This window comes from Aedes aegypti, chromosome 2, assembly GCF_002204515.2.
Source record: "Aedes aegypti strain LVP_AGWG chromosome 2, AaegL5.0 Primary Assembly, whole genome shotgun sequence".
NCBI lineage: Eukaryota > Metazoa > Arthropoda > Insecta > Diptera > Culicidae > Aedes > Aedes aegypti.
In genome coordinates this window covers 404,088,087-404,111,890 of record NC_035108.1, presented here as the reverse complement: position 1 = coordinate 404,111,890, position 23,804 = coordinate 404,088,087, and the positions used below count along the sequence as shown (strand labels likewise).

Here is a 23,804-nt window from a genome sequence, read left to right as displayed (position 1 = left end):
GAGGATATTGTTGTAAATTTTCTGATTTCATTGCTAAAGGGATACTTCGAGCCTGGTAAGCTCAATCCAGAATAGCATGACTGAAATCAGAGTGAGCTATTTGTAGTGCGTTATAGAACATGTAGCATGAGATGATTTGAGGATATTGTTGTAAATTTTCTGATTTCATTGCTAAAGGGATACTTCGAGCCTGGTGAGCTCAATCCAGAATAGCATGATTGAAATCAGAGTGAGTTATTTGTAGTGCATTAGAATATGTAAAATGAGTTGATTCGATAATGTTGCTGAACATTTTCTGATTTTGCTGCTAAAGGGATACTTCGAGCCTGGTAAGCTCAATCCAGAATAGCATGACTGAATTCAGAGTGAGCTATTAGTTGTGCGTTAGAATGTGTAAAAGGAGTTGATTCGATAATGTTGTTGAACATTTTCTGATTTTGCTGCTTAAGGGATACTTGAGCCTGGTAAGCTCAATCCAGAATAGCATGACTAAAATCATAGTGAGCTATTTGTAGTGCGTTATAGAACATGTAGCATGAGATGATTTGAGGATATTGTTGAACATTTTCTGATTTCATTGCTAAAGGGATACTTCGAGCCTGGTAAGCTCAATCCAGAATAGCATGACTGAAATCATAGTGAGCTATTTGTAGTGCGTTATAGAACATGTAGCATGAGATGATTTGAGGATATTGTTGTAAATTTTCTGATTTCATTGCTAAAGGGATACTTCGAGCCTGGTAAGCTCAATCCAGAATAGCATGACTGAAATCAGAGTGAGCTATTTGTAGCGCGTTATAGAACATGTAGCATGAGATGATTTGAGGATATTGTTGTAAATTTTCTGATTTCATTGCTAAAGGGATACTTCGAGCCTGGTAAGCTCAATCCAGAATAGCATGACTGAAATCAGAGTGAGCTATTTGTAGTGCGTTATAGAACATGTAGCATGAGATGATTTGAGGATATTGTTGTAAATTTTCTGATTTCATTGCTAAAGGGATACTTCGAGCCTGGTGAGCTCAATCCAGAATAGCATGATTGAAATCAGAGTGAGTTATTTGTAGTGCATTAGAATATGTAAAATGAGTTGATTCGATAATGTTGCTGAACATTTTCTGATTTTGCTGCTAAAGGGATACTTCGAGCCTGGTAAGCTCAATCCAGAATAGCATGACTGAATTCAGAGTGAGCTATTAGTTGTGCGTTAGAATGTGTAAAAGGAGTTGATTCGATAATGTTGTTGAACATTTTCTGATTTTGCTGCTTAAGGGATACTTGAGCCTGGTAAGCTCAATCCAGAATAGCATGACTAAAATCATAGTGAGCTATTTGTAGTGCGTTATAGAACATGTAGCATGAGATGATTTGAGGATATTGTTGAACATTTTCTGATTTCATTGCTAAAGGGATACTTCGAGCCTGGTAAGCTCAATCCAGAATAGCATGACTGAAATCATAGTGAGCTATTTGTAGTGCGTTATAGAACATGTAGCATGAGATGATTTGAGGATATTGTTGTAAATTTTCTGATTTCATTGCTAAAGGGATACTTCGAGCCTGGTAAGCTCAATCCAGAATAGCATGACTGAAATCAGAGTGAGCTATTTGTAGCGCGTTATAGAACATGTAGCATGAGATGATTTGAGGATATTGTTGTACATTTTCTGATTTCATTGCTAAAGGGATACTTCGAGCCTGGTAAGCTCAATCCAGAATAGCATGACTGAAATCATAGTGAGCTATTTGTAGTGCGTTATAGAACATGTAGCATGAGATGATTTGAGGATATTGTTGTAAATTTTCTGATTTCATTGCTAAAGGGATACTTCGAGCCTGGTGAGCTCAATCCAGAATAGCATGATTGAAATCAGAGTGAGTTATTTGTAGTGCATTAGAATATGTAAAATGAGTTGATTCGATAATGTTGTTGAACATTTTCTGATTTTGCTGCTAAACGGATACTTCGAGCCTGGTAAGCTCAATCCAGAATAGCATGACTGAATTCAGAGTGAGCTATTAGTTGTGCGTTAGAATATGTAAAAGGAGTTGATTCGATAATGTTGTTGAACATTTTCTGATTTTGCTGCTTAAGGGATACTTGAGCCTGGTAAGCTCAATCCAGAATAGCATGACTAAAATCATAGTGAGCTATTTGTAGTGCGTTATAGAACATGTAGCATGAGATGATTTGAGGATATTGTTGAACATTTTCTGATTTCATTGCTAAAGGGATACTTCGAGCCTGGTAAGCTCAATCCAGAATAGCATGACTAAAATCATAGTGAGCTATTTGTAGTGCGTTATAGAACATGTAGCATGAGATGATTTGAGGTTATTGTTGAACATTTTCTGATTTCATTGCTAAAGGGATACTTCGAGCCTGGTAAGCTCAATCCAGAATAGCATGACTGAAATCATAGTGAGCTATTTGTAGTGCGTTATAGAACATGTAGCATGAGATGATTTGAGGATATTGTTGTAAATTTTCTGATTTCATTGCTAAAGGGATACTTCGAGCCTGGTAAGCTCAATCCAGAATAGCATGACTGAAATCATAGTGAGCTATTTGTAGTGCGTTATAGAACATGTAGCATGAGATGATTTGAGGATATTGTTGTAAATTTTCTGATTTCATTGCTAAAGGGATACTTCGAGCCTGGTAAGCTTAATCCAGAATAGCATGATTGAAATCAGAGTGAGTTATTTGTAGTGCGTTAGAATATGTAAAATGAGATGATTCGATAATGTTGTTGAACATTTTCTGATTTTGCTGCTAAAGGGATACTTCGAGCCTGGTAGGCTTAATCCAGTATAGCATGACTGAATTCAGAGTGAGCTATTTGTTGTGCGTTAGAATATGTAAAATGAGATGATTCGATAATGTTGTTGAACATTTTCTGATTTTGCTGCTAAAGGGATACTTCGAGCCTGGTAAGCTCAATCCAGAATAGCATGACTGAATTCAGAGTGAGCTATTTGTTGTGCGTTAGAATATGTAAAATGAGTTGATTCGATAATGTTGTTGAACATTTTCTGATTTTGCTGCTAAAGGGATACTCCGAGCCTGGTAAGCTCAATCCAGAATAGCATGATTGAAATCAGAGTGAGTTATTTGTTGTGCGTTAGAATATGTAAAATGAGATGATTCGATAATGTTGTTGAACATTTTCTGATTTTGCTGCTAAAGGGATACTTCGAGCCTGGTAGGCTTAATCCAGTATAGCATGACTGAAATCAGAGTGAGCTATTTGTTGTGCGTTAGAATAGTAAAATGAGTTGATTCGATAATGTTGTTGAACACTTTCTTATTTTGCTGCTTAAGGGATACTTGAGCCTGGTAAGCTCAATCCAGAATAGCATGACTGAAATCATAGTGAGCTATTTGTAGCGCGTTATAGAACATGTAGCATGAGATGATTTGAGGATATTGTTGTACATTTTCTGATTTCATTGCTAAATGGATACTTCGAGCCTGGTAAGCTCAATCCAGAATAGCATGACTGAAATCATAGTGAGCTATTGGTAGTGCGTTATAGAACATGTAGCATGAGATGATTTGAGGATATTGTTGTAAATTTTCTGATTTCATTGCTAAAGGGATACTTCGATTCTGGTAAGCTTAATCCAGAATAGCATGATTGAAATCAGAGTGAGTTATTTGTAGTGCGTTAGAATATGTAAAATGAATTGATTCGATAATGTTGTTGGACATTTTCTGATTTTGCTGCTAAAGGGATACTTCGAGCCTGGTAAGCTCAATCCAGAATAGCATGACTGAATTCAGAGTGAGTTATTTGTTGTGCGTTAGAATATGTAAAATGAGTTGATTCGATAATGTTGTTGAACATTTTTTGATTTCATTGCTAAAGGGATACTTCGAGCCTGGTAAGCTTAATCCAGTATAGCATGACTGAAATCAGAGTGAGCTATTTGTTGTGCGTTAGAATATGTAAAATGAGTTGATTCGATAATGTTGTTTAACATTTTAAGGGATACTTCGAGCCTGGTAAGCTCAATCCAGAATAGCATGACTGAAATCATAGTGAGCTATTTGTAGTGCGTTATAGAACATGTAGCATGAGATGATTTGAGGATATTGTTGTACATTTTCTGATTTCATTGCTAAAGGGATACTTCGAGCCTGGTAAGCTCAATCCAGAATAGCATGACTGATATTAGAGGGAGTTATTTGTAGTGCGTTAGAATATGTAAAATGAGTTGATTCGATAATGTTGTTGAACATTTTCTGAATTCATTGCTAAAGGGATACTTCGAGCCTGGTAAGCACAATCCAGTACAGCATGACTGAAATCAGAGTGAGCTATTTGTTGTGCGTTAGAATATGTAAAATGAGTTGATTTGAGGATATTGTTGTACATATTCTGATTTCATTGCTAAGGGGATACTTCGAGCCTGGTAAGCTCAATCCAGAATAGCATGACTGAAATCAGAGTGAGCTATTTGTAGCGCGTTATAGAACATGTAGCATGAGATGATTTGAGGATATTGTTGTACATTTTCTGATTTCATTGCTAAAGGGATACTTCGAGCCTGGTAAGCTCAATCCAGAATAGCATGACTGAAATTAGAGGGAGTTATTTGTAGTGCGTTATAATATGTAAAATGAGATGATTCGATAATGTTGTTGAACATTTTCTGATTTCATTGCTAAAGGGATACTTCGAGCCTGGTAAGCTTAATCCAGAATAGCATGACTGAAATCAGAGTGAGCTATTTGTAGCGCGTTATAGAACATGTAGCATGAGATGATTTGAGGATATTGTTGTACATTTTCTGATTTCATTGCTAAAGGGATACTTCGAGCCTGGTAAGCTCAATCCAGAATAGCATGACTGAAATTAGAGGGAGTTATTTGTAGTGCGTTAGAATATGTAAAATGAGATGATTCGATAATGTTGTTGAACATTTTCTGATTTCATTGCTAAAGGGATACTTCGAGCCTGGTAAGCTTAATCCAGTATAGCATGACTGAAATCAGAGTGAGCTATTTGTTGTGCGTTAGAATATGTAAAATGAGTTGATTTGAGGATATTGTTGTACATTTTCTGATTTCATTGCTAAGGGGATACTTCGAGCCTGGTAAGCTCAATCCAGAATAGCATGACTGAAATCAGAGTGAGCTATTTGTTGTGCGTTGAAATTAGGTGATTCGATAATGTTGTTGAACATTTTCTGATTTTATTGCTAAAGGGATACTTCGAGCCTGGAAAGTTTGATCCAAAATAGCATGACTAAGATCGGAGTGAGCTATTTGTAATGCGTTATAGAACATGTAGTATGAGATGATTTGAGGATATTGTTGTACATTTTCTGAGGGATGCTACGAGCCTCATTCCAGGATAGCATGACTGAAATTAGAGTGAAGTTTGTTAGAATATATTAAATGAAATAGCATGAGTAAATTATCGAAAAATGTTGCTTCTAATGATTCAGTATAGTATCAAATTCGTTTTTCATTTACTGAAATAAATTTTGTTCTATATATCTTGTGGAGTGACTTATCCATATATGTGGAAAAGTTTTTATACATTATCAATGAGAGTAGAGGAGAAGGTGAATGTAGGGAATAGATGTAATAATGTATAAAGAGAATAAAAGTTGTGTGTTAACATAAAAATAAAATGTGTGAAAAATAAGTATCATATTTCCAATAATGAGTATTTGTAAAACGGAGTGTAAACCAAAAAAAGCCTTTTGAAAATCGCGAGGGTTTAAATGTACACTAGGACCGTAGAGGGTTTGAATGTGCACAAACCGCATAAACAAACCAGTTTTGAAACGGATTTGCGTGAAGAAAGGTGTGCTTCTTGCTGCTCCGTGTCTTTCGGAGCGCAATTCACGACAATCAATAAAGTGTGTGGTTTGGCATGAGGTGAAGTTTCGTCTGCTACAAATTGGCGTTTTTTGAATGGTTGAATTATCGATAGGGGAAAAGTTCAAGTGCAGTGAATAGACAATCGAGCTACAATTTCAACGCTATATTTTCCTAAAATGTGTACATTTTGTCAGTTTCGCCTGATTCGCGAATCTTTCTAGAAATTGTAAACAAATCGGGTTTTGATTCCATACGATAGCATCTTCCAACACCCACAAACTATGCAAACATTGTCAATATAATTATAAAACTTACCTTTATAAACTCGATTTTCAAAACGACCAATAACTGCTTTTTTCCAAATCATTCATTGCCCCCTGCTCGAAAAGGCTAATGATCGGTTCTCTCTCCATCAAGAGGGCCTACAATCGGAAAATATCGCAAACTGTCATTGACCTTAGCAATGGTGAGAGGCTCTTACTCATTCATTGAAAACCAAAAGGGCCTAGGGCCAATTCATACATTTCAAAAGCCTGCAAAACAATCTTGCATCATGAGGTGGAAACATGCCAACAAACTTGGATCTTGTCACCTTTTGACGTTAACTACGTCTTACGGCAATATACTGGGTGTCAATTGAAAATCTAAAATGTTGCGACCGTCACGAAATTATGTAAGATTTTGTATACTAATAACTCAGCCATTTATCGGTAGATTTCCAATATATTCTCACCAATCGGTCGGAAATTTATACAACATTTTACTCATATGGAGAAAATCTTCGATTTTTGACGATAGACTGTTGAAAATTGGGAAAATGTCGACCCCTTTCTTACACAACTAAACACGTTCAAATTGTCCTCCACGATTCTTTTGGGTTGGCAAGTGCACTATAAAAGCAGACCGATATCTGCTTCTTTGCTCATTCTTTTTTTGACGTTAACTACATCTTACGGCAATATACTCGATATCAATTTAAAATCTGAAATGTTGCGACCGTCACGATATTATGTTAGAGTTTGAACTAAAGGAAGGCTGCAACTTTGACAATCGACTAAAATTCAAATGCAGAAAATCACTTGGCGTAGTTAACGTCATGCGGTCGTGTCTTGTACACAACTCCCTCTGATTTTTTCACAGGAAAAAGGAGCGATGAAGAGAAAATCCTATTGCACGCGCTTGAGCTTTATTATCCCATATAGGAAGTTTGTCTCTGTCAAACAATAGAAGGAGCGAATGGGATAGGGAGAAAAAAATAACTCAAAAATAAGTTTAAAAATACTCAAATATAGGTCTTCAGTTTTCTCCGTGTAGAGTACAGCGAGGACTCGCTGGTTGGAACACGACTGCCTTCCATCTAGTGAATCCGACCCGTTAGTTGGAACGACTGAAAGCTGTTGAAAATGCTCCACACTAAAGGCTCAAGCTAAGTATGCTGCTTCGCTCAAGAAAAGTAAAGAAATTCCTTGACTGAATGGGTCAAAAAAATTTCCTACAGAGAGCCCCATTTGAAATGACATTTCTTTTCAACTGCGTACTGCGATCAGAAAAATGTGATTTTCTGGAGCATTTCTTGGGAGAAATTTTCCACGCATCGAGATAGGCGATTTCTTCTCTTGTCAGTAGCAAACCAGCCTTCAAACGCAATGATAGCGGAACGGCAACGGAATGCGGAACCGGTTCGCCAGCATGAATCACATAATCTCGACTGAGCTGTCAACGAATGAAAATGAACGAAACGCACATATACATACGCATTTGGTCTATATATGGAGACTTCAACGCGACGGTACTCAGACGTCAAAGACAGTTTGACATTTTCTGTTAACATTTTAGTTGGAATATTTTCCAACCAGCGAACATCCAACAATCGAGTCATTCCATGTAGCGTTTTTCAGTAATATTAAATTGTCTAAAATACGACCGTTACCCTATATGAAGATATAGTTCCGTGTACAATATAAAACGTTTCACATCTCTTGCTATGTTTGGCGGCTGTTTTCGAATCGAAGTGACAGCCGGCGGTAAACAAATTCTCAATCCCGCCTGTACTGTCATCTACCGCCAGGAACGCGTGCACTAAACGCACCTCGTCGCACTGTCGCTCGCTTGTCGTCAAAAAATAACCGTCGTTTTCATGCACCTATACTGAATCGGGATTGTAGTTTTGTGTTCGTAAAACCTGGATAATTTGTGCTTTATTTGTGATTATCCGGTTCAAACAAAAGGATTACAGCTAGGTAAAGTATTGTCCTGCAACCGTTGGTTATTATTCAGCCGAAAACAAATGGAACGGGGGCGGTAAACAGCTTGTAAAAGTGAGCAACGACTTCGCGTTGTCGGGAGTCGCTAAGTGGAGCTACGAAAGGGGGCGAAAGTGCATTCCGATTGCCTTCGAAGGAAAGATCGACGCCCAAGATGACGATGGAACTATCGATTATAGCGCAGTTTGATGAGCTGAGGCGCTGCTCGGACGTTTTACGGGAAGGCACCGCCGAAATGGGTAAGCGTTTTGTTGTTTTTGCTAATTAATTAGAGGTAAATTCAACCCGGGATTGTTTTTCAGAATTCCTGAAGTTTGTTCAGCTGCAGGACGAGTGTAGGATTCAGTGGTTGAAAGCGGTTCAGGAAGCTCAACGGCTACAGCGGGAGTTGGACAACGCTTTGAGGGGAATGTCCGATTTGGAATCGAAACTGTTTCATGCGCGGAAATTGCTGGAGGAGGAAAATAAAGCCCGGCGACATGCCGAACACGAAAGGGAAGCAATGGTGAGTCTAATAGGAATTCTCAGACTACAGGGTTGGTAGCGGATTTCTTGTTTTAGACTGTTTCAAAGCCCAAGTCCCAAAAAGGTCTATTTTAAAACGAAAAGTCTACCCAGGGCCGAGAATTTCGGTAGAGTGTTGTTGGAAATCTTGACGCAACAGATTAAGATTAGAAGGCAGAGAATTTGAATTATGAAGTGTTGTCCTTTTTTTCTAGGAGAAGAAGATGGTTGCGGTTTGCGACATAGTTCGGAACGAGCGGGACATCAAGGATGAGACCAAGGAGCGACTGGCTTTCATGAACGCTTATTCCTACAAACGGAAGTCAACTCACAATCGTAGCGACAAGTACGGGAACAACGATATCAACTCGACGGGTTCGTTCCTTTCGGATTTGTCCCTGACCCAATCGGAAGATGACTTCCTCAACTCGAAAGTATCCCGTCACTCGGGGCTTCGTCCTCATCGGCCTTCGAACAACAACGCATCGGGAGCATTTTACGTTGGAAATAAGCGAACCCGGCTCAGTCACGATGCATCGAAGAGAAAGAGCATAAATCAAGAAAGTAAGAAGGTGATCGAGTTGGACACAAACGAGAAAATCATTGCCCATACGAAAGTGTCCGTGCCTCAGGACGATGGACCAATTCTGGCTGAATCGATCATTCAAGCCGTTCCCTCGCATCAGTCAGGGTTCGATTTGATGTCCAAACCTTCGATTGTACTGCCAAAGGCAACGCCTAAGAAAGATAATTCAAAGGAAAATGTCGCGCCGAGCGAGTTCAAAACGCCTACGAAGTATGTTACTCGATAAGTTTTAGTTGAATGTAAAAAAAAATTAATTTAATTTTTGTATTCATCATTTCAGTGCGGAGAAAAAGTTCTCGAAAATGAACTTATTCACGCCCTCAGCACCGCCCATGGAAGAACTTCATTCTGGATTCAACAGGAACACGTTAACTCCATCTGTGAAGCGTAGTTTTATGAGGCAACATGCATTTACCGGTAAAACACATGCCTTCCTGAAATCGGAAACCTGCGCCCAATGTCAGCAAAGGTAAGGAATCACAAAGTTTTTAAATTTGAGAGCAGCGCTGCTAAATGTATGGCCCGCAAAGAGTATGAAGACCTTTCTCATATCCGGCACGTTGACTAGTCTATCAACTTGAATTTCTATCAAACACAAAGAAGAGCTCTTGCGAGAAGCCCAAACCCAATCTTACTGAAAAATAATACTGGATTATTGATTCTCACGAAATTCTGGGTAGAAATTTTACATAATTCTTATATCCTTAATTGCCAAACCTTTCACAAGATTAAAAAAATATATCGCAAAATGGGCAGGGTTTTTAGATAATTCAAGACTAACAATTCAAAAGGCCTCATCTCCAAAAAGTAAACAATGAGAAAAATGCAATCTTGTTTTGTCAAACAATAAATCAAATTTAAATTATGAATTTAAGCATTTTATGTTATTTTATCGTCCAGAAAGTCGATGGATAAACTGATTTATAGCTATGAATATTCATTACTATCATTTTAGCAAAAAATCCTGCTAAAAAAACGAGTCAAAGGAAATAAGGCTTTTATTTCACCAAAAGCTGTGCAGCCCTTTTCATTTGTGCCCATAGACGCCGGCCGACGCTGATGAGGCCTGTGAGTTGACGCCTTTGTTTACTCTAAAATGTGTTGAGGCCTTCTAGTTGTGGCTTGTTTTTTCATCATCTTCAGATGTGGCCTTTTGAAAATCATTCAAAATTCATGATAAAATACGATAATTGAAGTGTAGAAGAGTGTTACGTGGTAAAGCAAGGTACATGGGATCTCTGCTGCAAGAGGAGATTCTTGCGGTCGATTAAATATGTGATTTATCCAATCGTCGTCATCGATAAACATAATGGATGTGCTAAGCGAGAGTGTCGTCGAGCAATTATATGGAAATATTTGTTCAATTGAAGTAATATTTCAATTGAACGTTATGTATTATGCAATTGTAACGAAATCGTGTTGTTATCAATAAGTCGTGAAGTACAGACATGCTGACACAGGTATTATTAGGTAGTATGATACAAAAAACATCACTCCACAGGAACCCGACGGAAAATTTGATTATGTTCGCCGTTGAGACTATCGCTGTGTAAAATAATACATGAAGCGGAGCAGCTGAAGTATAACTTGTATCTGCTTAGTAAATTTGAAACATTTTTTCGTAATTTTAGTTTCAATTTTGATGTTTGTTTAATAGGCCTCAACTCGGTTTCAAGTAAATATAGAAATGGGGCCTTTTTGGAAAAAGGCCGCATTTGCGATTAATATCCTAATTATCGGGAAATGAGATGGGGCCTTTTAGAAAAATGATATTTTTTCAACTTTCATGCATATTTTTGCATGACTATTGTATGTTACAGTAAGAATAGGCTCTTATACACTTAAATCAGCAGAAACCCGATTTGTTTACATTTTGGACTTGAGGCCTTTTCAATTGTTGGTCTTGAATTCCAGGTCAGACCGAAATAGGAATATTAATTATATTAATGAGGTAAGGCAATTTTCGAGATTTTTCATACCCCCTTCCCTCATGATAAGGTTTTTTTGTAAGAAAATCAAATATGCCAAATATCATTTATGCCCAATGGCTTTTATGACTCAGACCCGATTCCATGACAGGATTTTAAAATGAATATTTGGCGATATTTTGATGGAATCTAAAATTTGGAATGGAATCCTTACGCAAATCTTACGCAGGATTTGCATTGATTTGTAAGAAGTAGGTATTATCGCAAAATCTTCGTTGATGTTTTCACATGATAGAAGAAATGGTTATCAATGCTGGTCCAAATTTTCCACGTGAAATACTGAAAGAATTGTATTCAAACTTCATATTGATGATCGTGATTCTTATAAAAAAAAAACTAGAAATCATTGTCATAGAGCAGGCCTGCCCAACGTACGGCCCGCTGGCCGCATCCGACCCGCCGCCCCATTTTGTGCGGCCTGCGAATAGTTTCAAGCTCCTTCTCATATCTGGTTCTTTTGTAGCACAACCAACTAGATGTATCTCAAGGCAGATTAATAGATAACAAAATTTAACACAGGATTCTCACATAAATTTCAGGTGAAGATGAATCGAAGCCAAACCTCGGATTTTCAAGAGCTCAAAAATCTAGAGAACCAGTCACTGGTCACTCGATGGTAGTGACCAATTAATCAGATTTTCAGTGCAAACGGTTGTCTGGTGCTCTAGATTTGTGCTCTTGCAAACTCGAAGTTTGGTTTCGAAGCAACTCACCCTTAACGGCAAACCTGGGCAGGATTCTTTCCAAGTGTAGGGCGAAATTTCTCAAAGTTTTTCGTATGATTACACAAACACCTTCCAGTTAGAATCCTTTCCTGCGATCAAATTAGTAATTACAACTGTAAGAAAACCGAATACTTTATCATTTCTTGATAGTGATAAGGTGGTACGACATGCACTGAACAAAGGACACGGGATATACAACAATAGATCAAATATTGACCGCAGTTGTTTATGTTCTGAACAGAAAAAAAATGTTACACAAAATCCTACACAGAATCAAGAAATCATATCGGATTTATCTGAAAACATATATTTTTTATGTAGTTTTTCACATAACGCTCATCAATTTATCACATGAACAGCTCCGACTGGATTTTGATAGGATCGTACTGATAAAACCCTTAGAATTGAAGTGAAATTTTCATTTAAACCATTGGATTTTGTCAATAAGTTTTATGTGAAATTCAGATGACGCCTAGTGATATTATATAGCATTGCTTCTTATCCATACTGGATTGTCTGCTCTTTGGATTCATTATGCCGCCATTGTTCATATGTGAGAACCTTAAGAATTGCTTCTTTCTGTAAGTTCAAATACACCTTAAACTTCCATTTAAAAGTTTTTTTTATGAATATTCAACTTTTCCTATACTTTTACGTATTCGTAATCTATTTTTAGGTGCCCAATTCCACTTCATTTTGATCTAAAGTGTAACTGATTTCTATATCTACCACAGTTCCCGAGATAAATCTGCTAAAACTTGATCAACCAAAGTGCTATCAGTGAAATATATCTTGTAAAACCACTAAATTTCCACATCTGCCATCGGATAATATACATAAACTTTTGTTTATATATCAATTATAGTCTTGAAAGATGAATACTACGAGGTATAATAATGAGGTTCATGTACTTTGTACTTGAACATCCATGGATACACATAATGTGAATTGGCTTTCGGTTATTGTCTAAGTATATGCCGTTTTTAATATTTTCTATGATATTTCTTGGTTCAGTGTAGGCAGGTTTATCATCGAATCCAGGACATTGTCGTGTGAAAATCTCTCATACTCAGAAATTCACTAAGGATTTCTGAGGATTCTCTTCAGGACAGACTTCTTCAGATTCTAAAACAGGATTTCATATTAAGTTTTGGGTGGGGTTATCAAATAATGCTAGATGAGATTCTATCAGGATCCTGCTGATCCATACTGGATTGTATTGGAGGATCCTGAACAGGACGTGTCGGGGACACGAACGACGAACCGTAACTTTTCATTTTCAGTTCTTGTCTCGATCTGATTTTAACACGCGTGGTAGGATTTGGGTGAAATGCTGGGTTTTATTATTTTTTGGATCTAGGAATATTTTGAGTTCAAAGAACTTGGAATTTAGGGATAACGTCTTCTCGGCTAAGACTGCGTAAGGAGTGACACCTCTATGGTTTGGTGAGAGGTGGCAGAAGAAATTACCGCCAGAGTCTGAATTTCAAGGAAAGTCTAGGGTTTTGGAAAGGAGGTGGACTTTTTCCTCGTTCGAGAGGCCTTCCGAGAAAGCCTATTGAACTAAGGATTCTAACCTTCGCTCTCAGCTAAGTAGTAATCCGGTCTAGTGCAAGATTTCCAAGTGTTCGACAGGATTCACAACTTTTCCGGGTTTGAAGGTCTGAAAAGGAAATCCAGGATTTTCGAGAGAATCCCTCCTAGAATCAGTCCAACAGCGCTGCTATCGGTACTTGATATTGCCGCCTGGAGAACCCACGCTTGGTGCCCGTAGTGAAGAGGATTTTACGACTTTATTGTTCCTCCCGCCGACGATCGGTCTGAGCCGTGCTCTGCGGTGTAAGTTTTTTCGTCTCCTTGCAGGGTGCAATATTGAGCTATCAGCGTTTGGACATGGTGACAAGGCACAACTAGCTGAGCAACTGATAGGCAATACATTTTTTGTTTATTAGTTTTCTCCCACGTTTCCCATTGTCAAAGGGCCGTGCGTGCCTTGCCTACGGTAGCTGGTTCGGGTGACCTCTCTTTTTTTTAATACTTGTTTTTCGGGATAGCTCTGGAAGCATCGCCGGCTGTGATCGATGATCCTTACAATGTTTCTCCCAGCCATGTGGCTGAGTGTCATATTTTGGGATTTGTAATTTTGTAATCAGCTGTGATTCAGCTTAGAAAAAAGCAGCTACACACACGGTTACCAATGGCCTTTAGGGCGAGATCACAAGTAATGCGAGATCAGCGTAATAATTACCACAAATTAAATTAACCTATTTTGAAATGATAAGTCTTAACAAGACCCACAGAAACATTGAGATTGACAGGATTTGTGACTGGCCGTGATCCATTTTTGTGCACATGGATTTCCGTGTTGCCAAATTCAAACCGAGTCAAAATCGAACGGGCACTGTACGATGAAAGGTATTCTAAATAAACTTAGTATTCTTATGATCACTTAAACACTTGTTATACCCTATCTCAGAAATCATTCTCCTGCTTGTGAAAGACTATGTTGGTATTCTACCGGGCAAACACTGAACCAAGAAATATCATAAAAAGTATTAAAAAAGTCACATACATCAAGAATCATTGAAACCCTATCCATGTTAAGTGTATCCATTAATACTCATTTGATAAGTACATAAACCTCATTAAAATTCCATATCACATTTATTGGTCAATATTGTAAATTGTATGTGAACAAAAGTCGTGTATGTTATCTGATAATAATCATGTGATTTGCAGATATGAAAATTTAGAGTTTTAAAACAGTATTTTCAAGATGGCGTATTTGGTGTATTGAATATTAGAAGGTTTAGGATTCTTGAGATGCTAATCACAATATTTTCAATATTTGAGAGCAAATTAATTGTTTAACTACTAAACAGGTAAGTGCAAGAGTTTTATAATTAAATATTAATTCGTTTTTTGAATCTAAAATTTACAGAAAAACAGAGGAACAAATTAACCAAAATTTTACAAACCTCAGGCGATGGATCATGGCAGGAAGCAACAGACTTGGAATTGGATTGTTCAATATTCTTAGATGATATTATTGATGCCTTCGACTAATATCAAACTTGATCTTTATCAAATGCAAAAAGTGATACGGATAAACGCAAATAATATATTGAATAAAAAAAATAAACGAAAATCATATTTTTCTTTTATTAAGGTGAAGATGAATCGAAGCCAAACTTAAAATTTTCAAGAGCACAAATCTGGAGAACCGAACACCCGTTTGAGCTGAAAACTTAGTGACCAATCGATTAAGTTTTCAGCTTAAACGGATGTTTGACTCTCCAGATTTGTGCTGAAAATTTGAGGTTTGGTTTTGATTCATCTTCACCTCAAGTAGAACAAACCCTAAAATCTATAATTTTGTTTCTGGAATTTATTAAACGATCATATAAGAATTACGAACAAAAAGAATATTTTTCATCTGAATTTCACATAGAATTCATTACCAAAATCCAATGATTCACACATAAATATATAATCAAATGTATGTGTTTTATCTGATGAATGTAATTAAAATGAAAAAAGCAACAGTTCATATTGCAAATTGATGAACGTTATGTGAAAAGCTACATGGAAAAAAGCTATATGTGTTTTCAGATAAATCTGACATGAATACAGTGAACGCTTGCTCACAGGCAAACAGACGTCACACTCTCATCGCTGTTCATCGACCAACTTTTAAACGATCGATTCGAATATCTTGTAGGTGGTCAATCGACCATCCGCAGCGCTCGCGTCGTTTTTGTTCGTGTTTGACGTTTACACATTACCGCCACCTGTTGGTCCATCGGCCAACTACAGTGTTTTTAGCATTGGGCGAACTTGTTTTCGCGACTATGATTTTGATCGCGATTTGTTCTAAGTGTTACGTCTGTTTCTCTGTGGCTTGCTGTCCGAACTCGCTGTCGCTCGTCGGACCTAAAAATGGGAAAACATCCTCTGTTTGCATTATACCGGGCAAACGCCTGAATTTGCTGTTTGCATGACACCGAATAGATGTTATACAAAACGTTCGGATATCGGCAAGGCTGGTAGCGAGTCACTTTTTAGTGACTTGGTCACTTTTTTGAGGCCAGTCACTTTAAAGTCTCTTTTTTGAAGCCATTTCAACTAAAGTCACTTTTTACGTCAAAAAGTCACTTTTTTCAACTATTTTGAGCTAATTTTTCGGGAGAAAATAATGCACCGGCCTTTTTTAATCAAGGCTAAGTTTTAAGTTAGGTCATCACCAGAACATCTTCTTGCCGGTATCAAAATAATTAATTTCTGGCTACGCCATTGCATCATATAAATAAAAAAAAAAAGATTATATTTAAGTTATTTTATCGCAGGTATTAATAACAAAAATAATTATTTAATGTTCTATTTGAGAGTAAAAACTTATCATGCTTCCTAGGACAGACTTTATTTGCAAACCAAACCTTTAAAAATGGCCGGATAGATCTGAGCTAGAGCATACGCTAAGTTTTTTTTTACGTCAGTCCCGCGTAAAAAAACGCGTTGTTTCAAAAAACGGCGTAAAACCGAGTTGTTTTTAAAAACGACGTAAAAAAGACTCGTGTTTTTCGACTATTAATTTATCGTCAATTTATCGTTTTCATTGAATCGTTCATGAAATCTTGCATGCAAGAAATGTAGGGCGTCCTCTTCTTGGATTTTTTGATTCACTTCGACAGGAGGTTTTTGAAAGCCACAGAGTTTATATTTGACAATAATATGCGCGGTATTGAAGTATTTTTTATTCCAATTCGACCAACTATAACCCCCAATGTCAAGTGAATCATGAAAGTGTCCAAGTAATTTTGATTGAAATATTAGAAGATTAGTGCTATTAACTACTTTAAAATAATAACTCAAAAGAACAGCCTGTTAAACCTATCGTCTTTATGCTAAATGTCCATTCAGCCAAACGTACCTCCCATTAAACTTACTGATGGAAAATTCCAATGTCACTTATATCATCCATTTGTTCTTTTAAAGTTGGCGTTTGAAGGACGCGGTTTTAAGAAGTATTTCAATCATATTTGATCTTCTACCATCATTTTTTATTTGAAATATTGATTAATGCCCAAGTATAACATTCTCCGTAATCTTGATCTGGTTACATAAAATATTAACTTTAATAAATAGGAGAGTTTGGATGGAAATGCGAAACGACAAAAATTTTATTTTTTTCAAATGTTCCAAATCGTATTGAAATTTACAAAATAAAATACTTTAGTGATTTTCAAGTCACTTTTAGTCACTTTTTCGAAAATCGAAAGTCACTTTTTAGTCACTTATTTTCTCAAATCTGGTCACTAAAATAACTTTTTTCGGTACCAATTTTTGCTACCAGCCCTGGATATCGGAGACTTCGGCCGCCTTCTGTCGCCTCAGTTACTCTATCCTCAATGCGGCTTCGCATTGTTTACTGACATGACTGCATTTAACAAAGCATGGACTTGTTCTTTTCATATACAAGCTTTATTCTTTAGGTTTGTAACTTTAATTCGGCCTTCTGTGATTCGGCTTTTTGTGATTCGGCCTTCTGTGATAATCCCATCTTCCTCATCGTAAAATTACCTATAAGGTCCATGGTTAGATTTTTTTTATAGAAGCTCATGGGTGACGACCTTTGTCGATTTTTCTTTGTAAAAGTAAGTGTTCCTCAATCTCATATAACCTTCGAACGGATGGCGCCAAATTATAGTTTCTCGAATCAAGCTGAAGTTTTGCGTAATTACTATTGGGCCAAAATGGAACCCAAAACTGGACTGGAGCGAGAATTTATATTTTTCATGTTACCGTGTCCCAGGTAACAGGAATTCATCAAAATTATGCACATTACAATGATGCATTTTAATGTGCAGAACATTGATGAACATCTGTTAGCATGTTAGCATGTTGGGGCCTTCCTTAGCCGAGTGGTTAGAGTCCGCGGTTACAACGCAAAGCCATGCTGAAGGTGTCTTGGTTCGATTCCCGGTCGGTCCAGGATCTTTTCGTAAAGGAAGTTTCCTTGACTTCCCTGGGCATAGTGTATCATCGTAGGTACCTGTCTCACGATATACGAATGCGAAAATGGCAACTTTGGCAAAGAAAGCTCTCAGTTAATAACTGTTGAAGTGCTCATAAGAACACTAAGCTGAGAAGCAGGCTCTGTCCCAGTGAGGACGTTAATGCCAAGAAGAAGGAGAAGAATATGTTAGAATGGGACGTATGTTCAACTTTTTGCACTAAGTGATGTCAAAGTGAATCGAGGAAGTATTCAAATAGTTCTTTATCCTAATCAATGCCTTCTATTACAGAATTCGCTTCGGATCCAGTGGACTTCGGTGTCGAGACTGCAAGGTCGTTGTTCATGCAGATTGCCGCGATCAGCTATCGATCGCATGTGTTCCCCAAAGTGGTGGAACTCCCGGATCCAAGGGTAAATTCACAGGTTACTTGTCGGACTACACCCCGAACATTGGCCCGATGATCCCGGGACTGATTGTACACTGTGTCAATGAAATCGAAACGCGCGGCCTTATGGAAGAGGGTATCTACAGGATCCCAGGATCGGAGCGGGAAGTTCGAGCACTGAAAGAGAAATTCCTCAGCGGAAAAACCGTACCCAATCTGGCCTCGGTGGACATCAACGTACTGTGCGGATGTGTGAAAGATTTCTTGCGGTCACTGCGTGAGCCGTTGATTCCGACGGCCATGTGGAACACGTTTTCCAACGCGGTTCAGGCAATCTCCGCCAAACAGGTGCAGAAAGAGTTGTACGACGCCATCGAAAGCCTTCCGCAGCCGAATCGCGACACGCTGGCCTATTTGGTGCAGCACTTCCAGCGGATCGCCGAATGCAAAGTGGTCAAGATGTCCCTGAACAACTTGGCCCGGGTATTTGCCCCGACGATCGTGGGGTACTCTAGCGAGAACGTAGATAAGCACGCGATGTTCGCCGAAACCGTAATTCAGGTTAATGTAAGTCTATCTGAGCATTGGCTTGAGAGAATAGCTTTAAACGTGTCTTTTTTCTATTACTGATAGGTTCTGGAGGGTCTGTTCAACATTCCCACCGACTATTGGTCCCAGTTCGTGAACTTGGAATCAGAGTCCGATCGAGATGAGGCACCACAGCAAAAACCGTATGGTACCCTAAACGCCAAGAGTTATATGGGTAAGTAAACTAAGATTAACGTAACCGCCCCTTATTCTGTGCACTTTCATGTTCTACTAAATTGAAGTTTCAGCATAGACACCAAGACTTATCATTTGAACTTTTTATTAGATTTTGAACATTTTTTTGTTTGTTTAATGTTTTTTACGCTATTTTTGTCGATTATAATTCGTTTTCCATGATTTACATGATTTCCACTAGAGCATGGGAAGGAATTTTGCAAAATTTAGGAAGGATTATCACAAAATTAAAAAAAAAATCGTGGGCGGGATGAGGTTATTGTAACTTGATTGTAACTTGAAAAGCCGTAATTGTGCAGAATATGTAGCCTTCACAGTAGTTATAGAAGCGCCAGACCCACAACTAAACTTGACTTCATTTAAATCCTCAGGTACACCGCTGCTGAAGAGTGGACGGAAAGAGCGGAAATTCTACGCCACACCCCCGTACCCGTCATCGAAGAAGAAATGATCGTTAGCCGCGCTGAGGTACTCCAAATGCGGTACTTACGTGGTCAACAACGCGAGTAAGTGATAACGTCCTGTCTAAAATTGTCCAAACACCGTCTCTCTACCTACCGATCAGTAATTTAACGTTAACGCTACCTGGTACTCTAATTTCAACAAAACGAGGCACGGACCCACAAAAGGGGCACGGTATGCACCTTGTGCTTCGTCTTATTTTATTCAGTTCAATACGTGCATTTAATTATGATTTACTTTTACTGAGAAAACAATCCGGAGCCGGAACATTGTTGCTTTTTATTGATGGTATAATATTTTTAGCAATAAATATACGTGTAAATATCATGACATTAGTTGGCAAAATAGTGTTTGGTGCAGAATTAGAGCAAAAGAACTAGTCCGATTATAATTCCGTACCTTCGACGTCACTGAAATGAAGCTTCAAGAGAAAATCTAGGCGACTTATAGAGACATGAGATTAGATTTATCGGACTTATGTCTGCTCGATCGATTTTAAAATAATTTCTTGGATACACTGATGGCTCCCTATCGCATCGTGGTGTGGGAATCGGCAACTCTGGAATGAACGTTTCGAGAAGCCTAAGTCTCTCCCCACTATGTTCCATCTTATCCGCCGGAGCCGCAGTCATTTTTATCGCGGCTACTACTCCTGCTGAACAACCGATCCTAATACTTACCAGCTCAGCTAGTGTAGTATCAGCTTTTCAGTCCGAGTCCCCCACCCATCCATGGCTTCAAGGTATTCTACGGTTTGCCTCACCTGACACGACCTTCGCGTGGATCCTTGGACATTATGGTGTACCTGGTGTAGTCGATCCCCAATAATAACGGATGAAATTCTTCCATTGGGTAAAGATCGTAACACATGCCGTAACATGACAACACAAACATGTCATATTTTATATTTACAAATTCTTCGAACCGTTCGTCACCAGTGGTGTCGACATATTTTAAAGTCTTCTTATATGTCAATAGGTGACTTTTAATCGAAGTTACATGAATCGCATCACTAGCCAAGGTGAATCCAGATTGTGTAGCTTTTGAATCCTCCCCACTAACAAAAACTCCTTCCCATGACAGCCATGAAGATGCAGAGGTATACTCAGTATTTAGTAACAATGGATTCCCTTCCCCCGATGACCGTAAGGACGTGCCCGACGCCGTTATTGATCTAATAATGCTTAGAATTCTAGAAATTGCACACTGAAGACGGTAAGCTATTCACAAGCTCCGTCTGTGATTCCTTATGCAATTTAGATTATTCTGGTCAATCATTCTAAACCCTCTTCTTTCCTTATTCTGCTTGCAGTGAATCCTGATTCTAATCTGATTCCCTCAAGAATTTCTACTCAAATTATTCGAGGAAAAGCTTCAGGAATAATCGTACTGATTTATCCAGAGATTTCATCAGGAACACTTTCAGGGATCTCTCCAGAAATCCTTCAAGACATTCCTCTACCAATTCTCCCAGAAATGCTTCTAGCGTTTTTTCAAAGGATGCTTGTAGAATTTCTTCAGAATTTGCTCCAGGGAATCCTTGAGCAATTCAGCGCTACTACCTTCAGTTATTTCCCAAGGTATCACTTCGAAATATTTTCCAAAAGTTATCCTAGGATTTTAGGAAAAAAATCCCTGAACGAATTTCTTTAAAAGCTCTGGAGTCTGTGAATTCTCTTGGAAGAATTTATGTAGGTTCTTTGGAAGATCTTCTACATACTACTAGAAAATTCGGTTGAAGGATTAGTCGATTAGTGAATCCTCCAGATATTTTTTTGCTAATCGACTAATCCTATCTTACTCTTTTTCATCCTTGATTACTCCCAGAAATTGCTCAAAAAAATCCTCGACGGGTTATTCGAAGAAATATATTAAGATTTTTCCCAAGAATTCCTCGATAAATTCAACCTTTGATTCATCATTAAGTTCCTCTAGATATTTGTTTTCCTAGTAAATTTGCCAGTGATCAAGGATTACTCGTACAGTTTTTTTTTTTTATCAAAAATATCTCAATGGAATGGGCCCAGATAGCCGTAGCGGTAAATGCGCAGCTCTTCAGCATGGCCAAGCTAAGGGTCGTGGGTTCGAATCCCACCGGTCGAGGATCTTTTCAGGTTGGAAATTTTCTCGACTTCCCAGGGCATAGAGTATCTTCGTACCTGCCACACGATATACACATGCAAAAATGGTCATAGGCATAGTAAGCTCTCAGTTAATAACTGTGGAAGTGCTCATAAGAACACTAAGCTGAGAAGCAGGCTCTGTCCCAGTGGGGACGTAACGCCAGAAAGAAGAAGATCTCAATGAATTTCGCATAAAAATCTCCAAAAGTTTTTTTCAAGGTTCCACGCCTGTTATCTGTTGTGAATAGAGTAGTGTTTGTTCCTTTGGTCGCGTTGCTTGCTCTTGCGGGGGCGGGTGATGCGGACAGGATCAATCGTGTTGCGCATCGCTCGCGCGGCACGATAGTATATAAGAGTCGCGGATCGCGTGATCAGTGTTAGTAGTGTTTGATCCTTTGGTCGCGTTGCTTGCTCTTGCGGGGGCGAGTGATGCGGACAGGATCAATCGTGTTGCGCATCGCTCGCGCGGCACGATAGTATATAAGAGTCGCGGATCGCGTGATCAGTGTTAGTAGTGTTTGATCCTTTGGTCGCGTTGCTTGCTCTTGCGAGGGCGAACGATGAACACTTGTTCGGCATACAATTCATTTATCGAATAGTATCGCGAATCCGGTCAGGCGTGAATATATCAAGGATCGCATCATCAACTAAAGATGACTCCCAGATCCTTACCTTATCCCACTAACCCAATATCCTTTCCATGACAACTATGGAGATGCAGAAGATTCTTCGGTCTCTAAAACCAATGGTTGTCTAACTAATATTCCTTCCCTTCCCCGATGATCGTAAGGACGTGGCCGGCGCCGTTATTGACTTCTAAAGTTTGAGCTCTCGATTTGTGCACATTGAAGAATGGTAAGCTAATCCCAAGCCCCATTCACTAAATCCCTGTGCAACTTCGATTGCTCTGGTCAATCATGGAGTAGCAACTACGAATTGTACGGTCATTTATGCTCATGCTCATGCTCATTAGAGTGGTTCAAAAAATCGATTTTACTCCACACCGCTCATTAGATTCTAGATCAAATTCTGAGTGTCCTCCCAAAATTTGAGCTCATTCGGATGAAAACTGAGACTGCACAAGCCCTTTAAAGTTTATATGGGAATTACTATGGGAAAAGCAAGCAATTCATTCAATCGGTCATAGTGTTTGCCCATGTGCCCTTGAGGATCAGTGCTACGTTGATACTGTGAGATACATTCATCAGCTACAACTTTGCCGAAGACCGTTTTCAAATCGGACGTCTCAGTAATTAGTTATTGATTTATATCCAGTCACAAATTCTTCAACAGTGCTCATTTCACTTCTGAACAGGCAACATTGCTGCATCTGGCGCGAAAGATAAGACGCACAAATCATGGCTACTATGTTTTACTGCATATATCCAGTGATGCCTGCAGAATTGCCCAATTATCATAGCCAAAGTTTTACAACTCATACAAAAATCAATAACTAATTACTGGGGCGTCCGATTTAAAAATGGTCTTCGGCAAAGTTGTAGCTGATGAATGTATCTCTCAGTATCAACGTAGCACTGATCCTCAAGAGCACATGGGCAAATACTATGACCGATTGAATGAATTGCTTGCTTTTCCCATAGTAATTCCCATATAAACTTCAAAGGGCTTGTGCAGTCTCATTTTTCATCCGAATGAGCTCAAATTTTGGGGGGACACCCAGAATTTGATCTAGAATCGAATGAGCGGTGTGGAGCAAAAACGATTTTTTGAACCACTCTAATGCTCATGCTCACGCCTGTTATCTGTTGTGAATAATTCAATCAAATGAAAAACACTTTGATTTACTTCACGGTTTAAGGATAATTTTATTGAACATAATCTCATCAGGTCATTATCAGTAAGTATTCTACTCTATCGATACACTATAATATTTACATGCGTATTTCTTGTTTCACGTTTGCATCCTATTGCACACATTTATATTGACTACAGCATACGTCCATTTTTCATCTAATGGCTGCCTAAATAATGCAAAGCTCCAAGTTCCCCTTGAAAGATTTTCATGCAATATTGAACGCAATAGGATAAACAACTTTATTGGATACAATTTCCTAAGCTTCGTTCCACATGTCGGATGACCATATGTGATTTGATGAATGGCAAATTG

The 23,804-nt window shown here is 38.4% G+C and overlaps 1 protein-coding gene across 1 annotated transcript; it reads left to right on the top strand.

The window, feature by feature from the left end:
• The first annotated feature begins 7,888 nt into the window (after window positions 1-7,888).
• Window positions 7,889-19,888, top strand: LOC5573248 (rac GTPase-activating protein 1). The gene is made up of 7 exons (XM_001654407.2): window positions 7,889-8,342; window positions 8,406-8,608; window positions 8,823-9,403; window positions 9,474-9,662; window positions 18,212-18,875; window positions 18,942-19,071; window positions 19,463-19,888. The coding sequence occupies exons 1-7, from the start codon at window positions 8,258-8,260 to the stop codon at window positions 19,540-19,542; spliced, it is 1,932 nt and encodes a 643-aa protein (XP_001654457.1). The 5' UTR covers window positions 7,889-8,257; the 3' UTR covers window positions 19,543-19,888.
• Window positions 19,889-23,804: the final 3,916 nt, after the last annotated feature.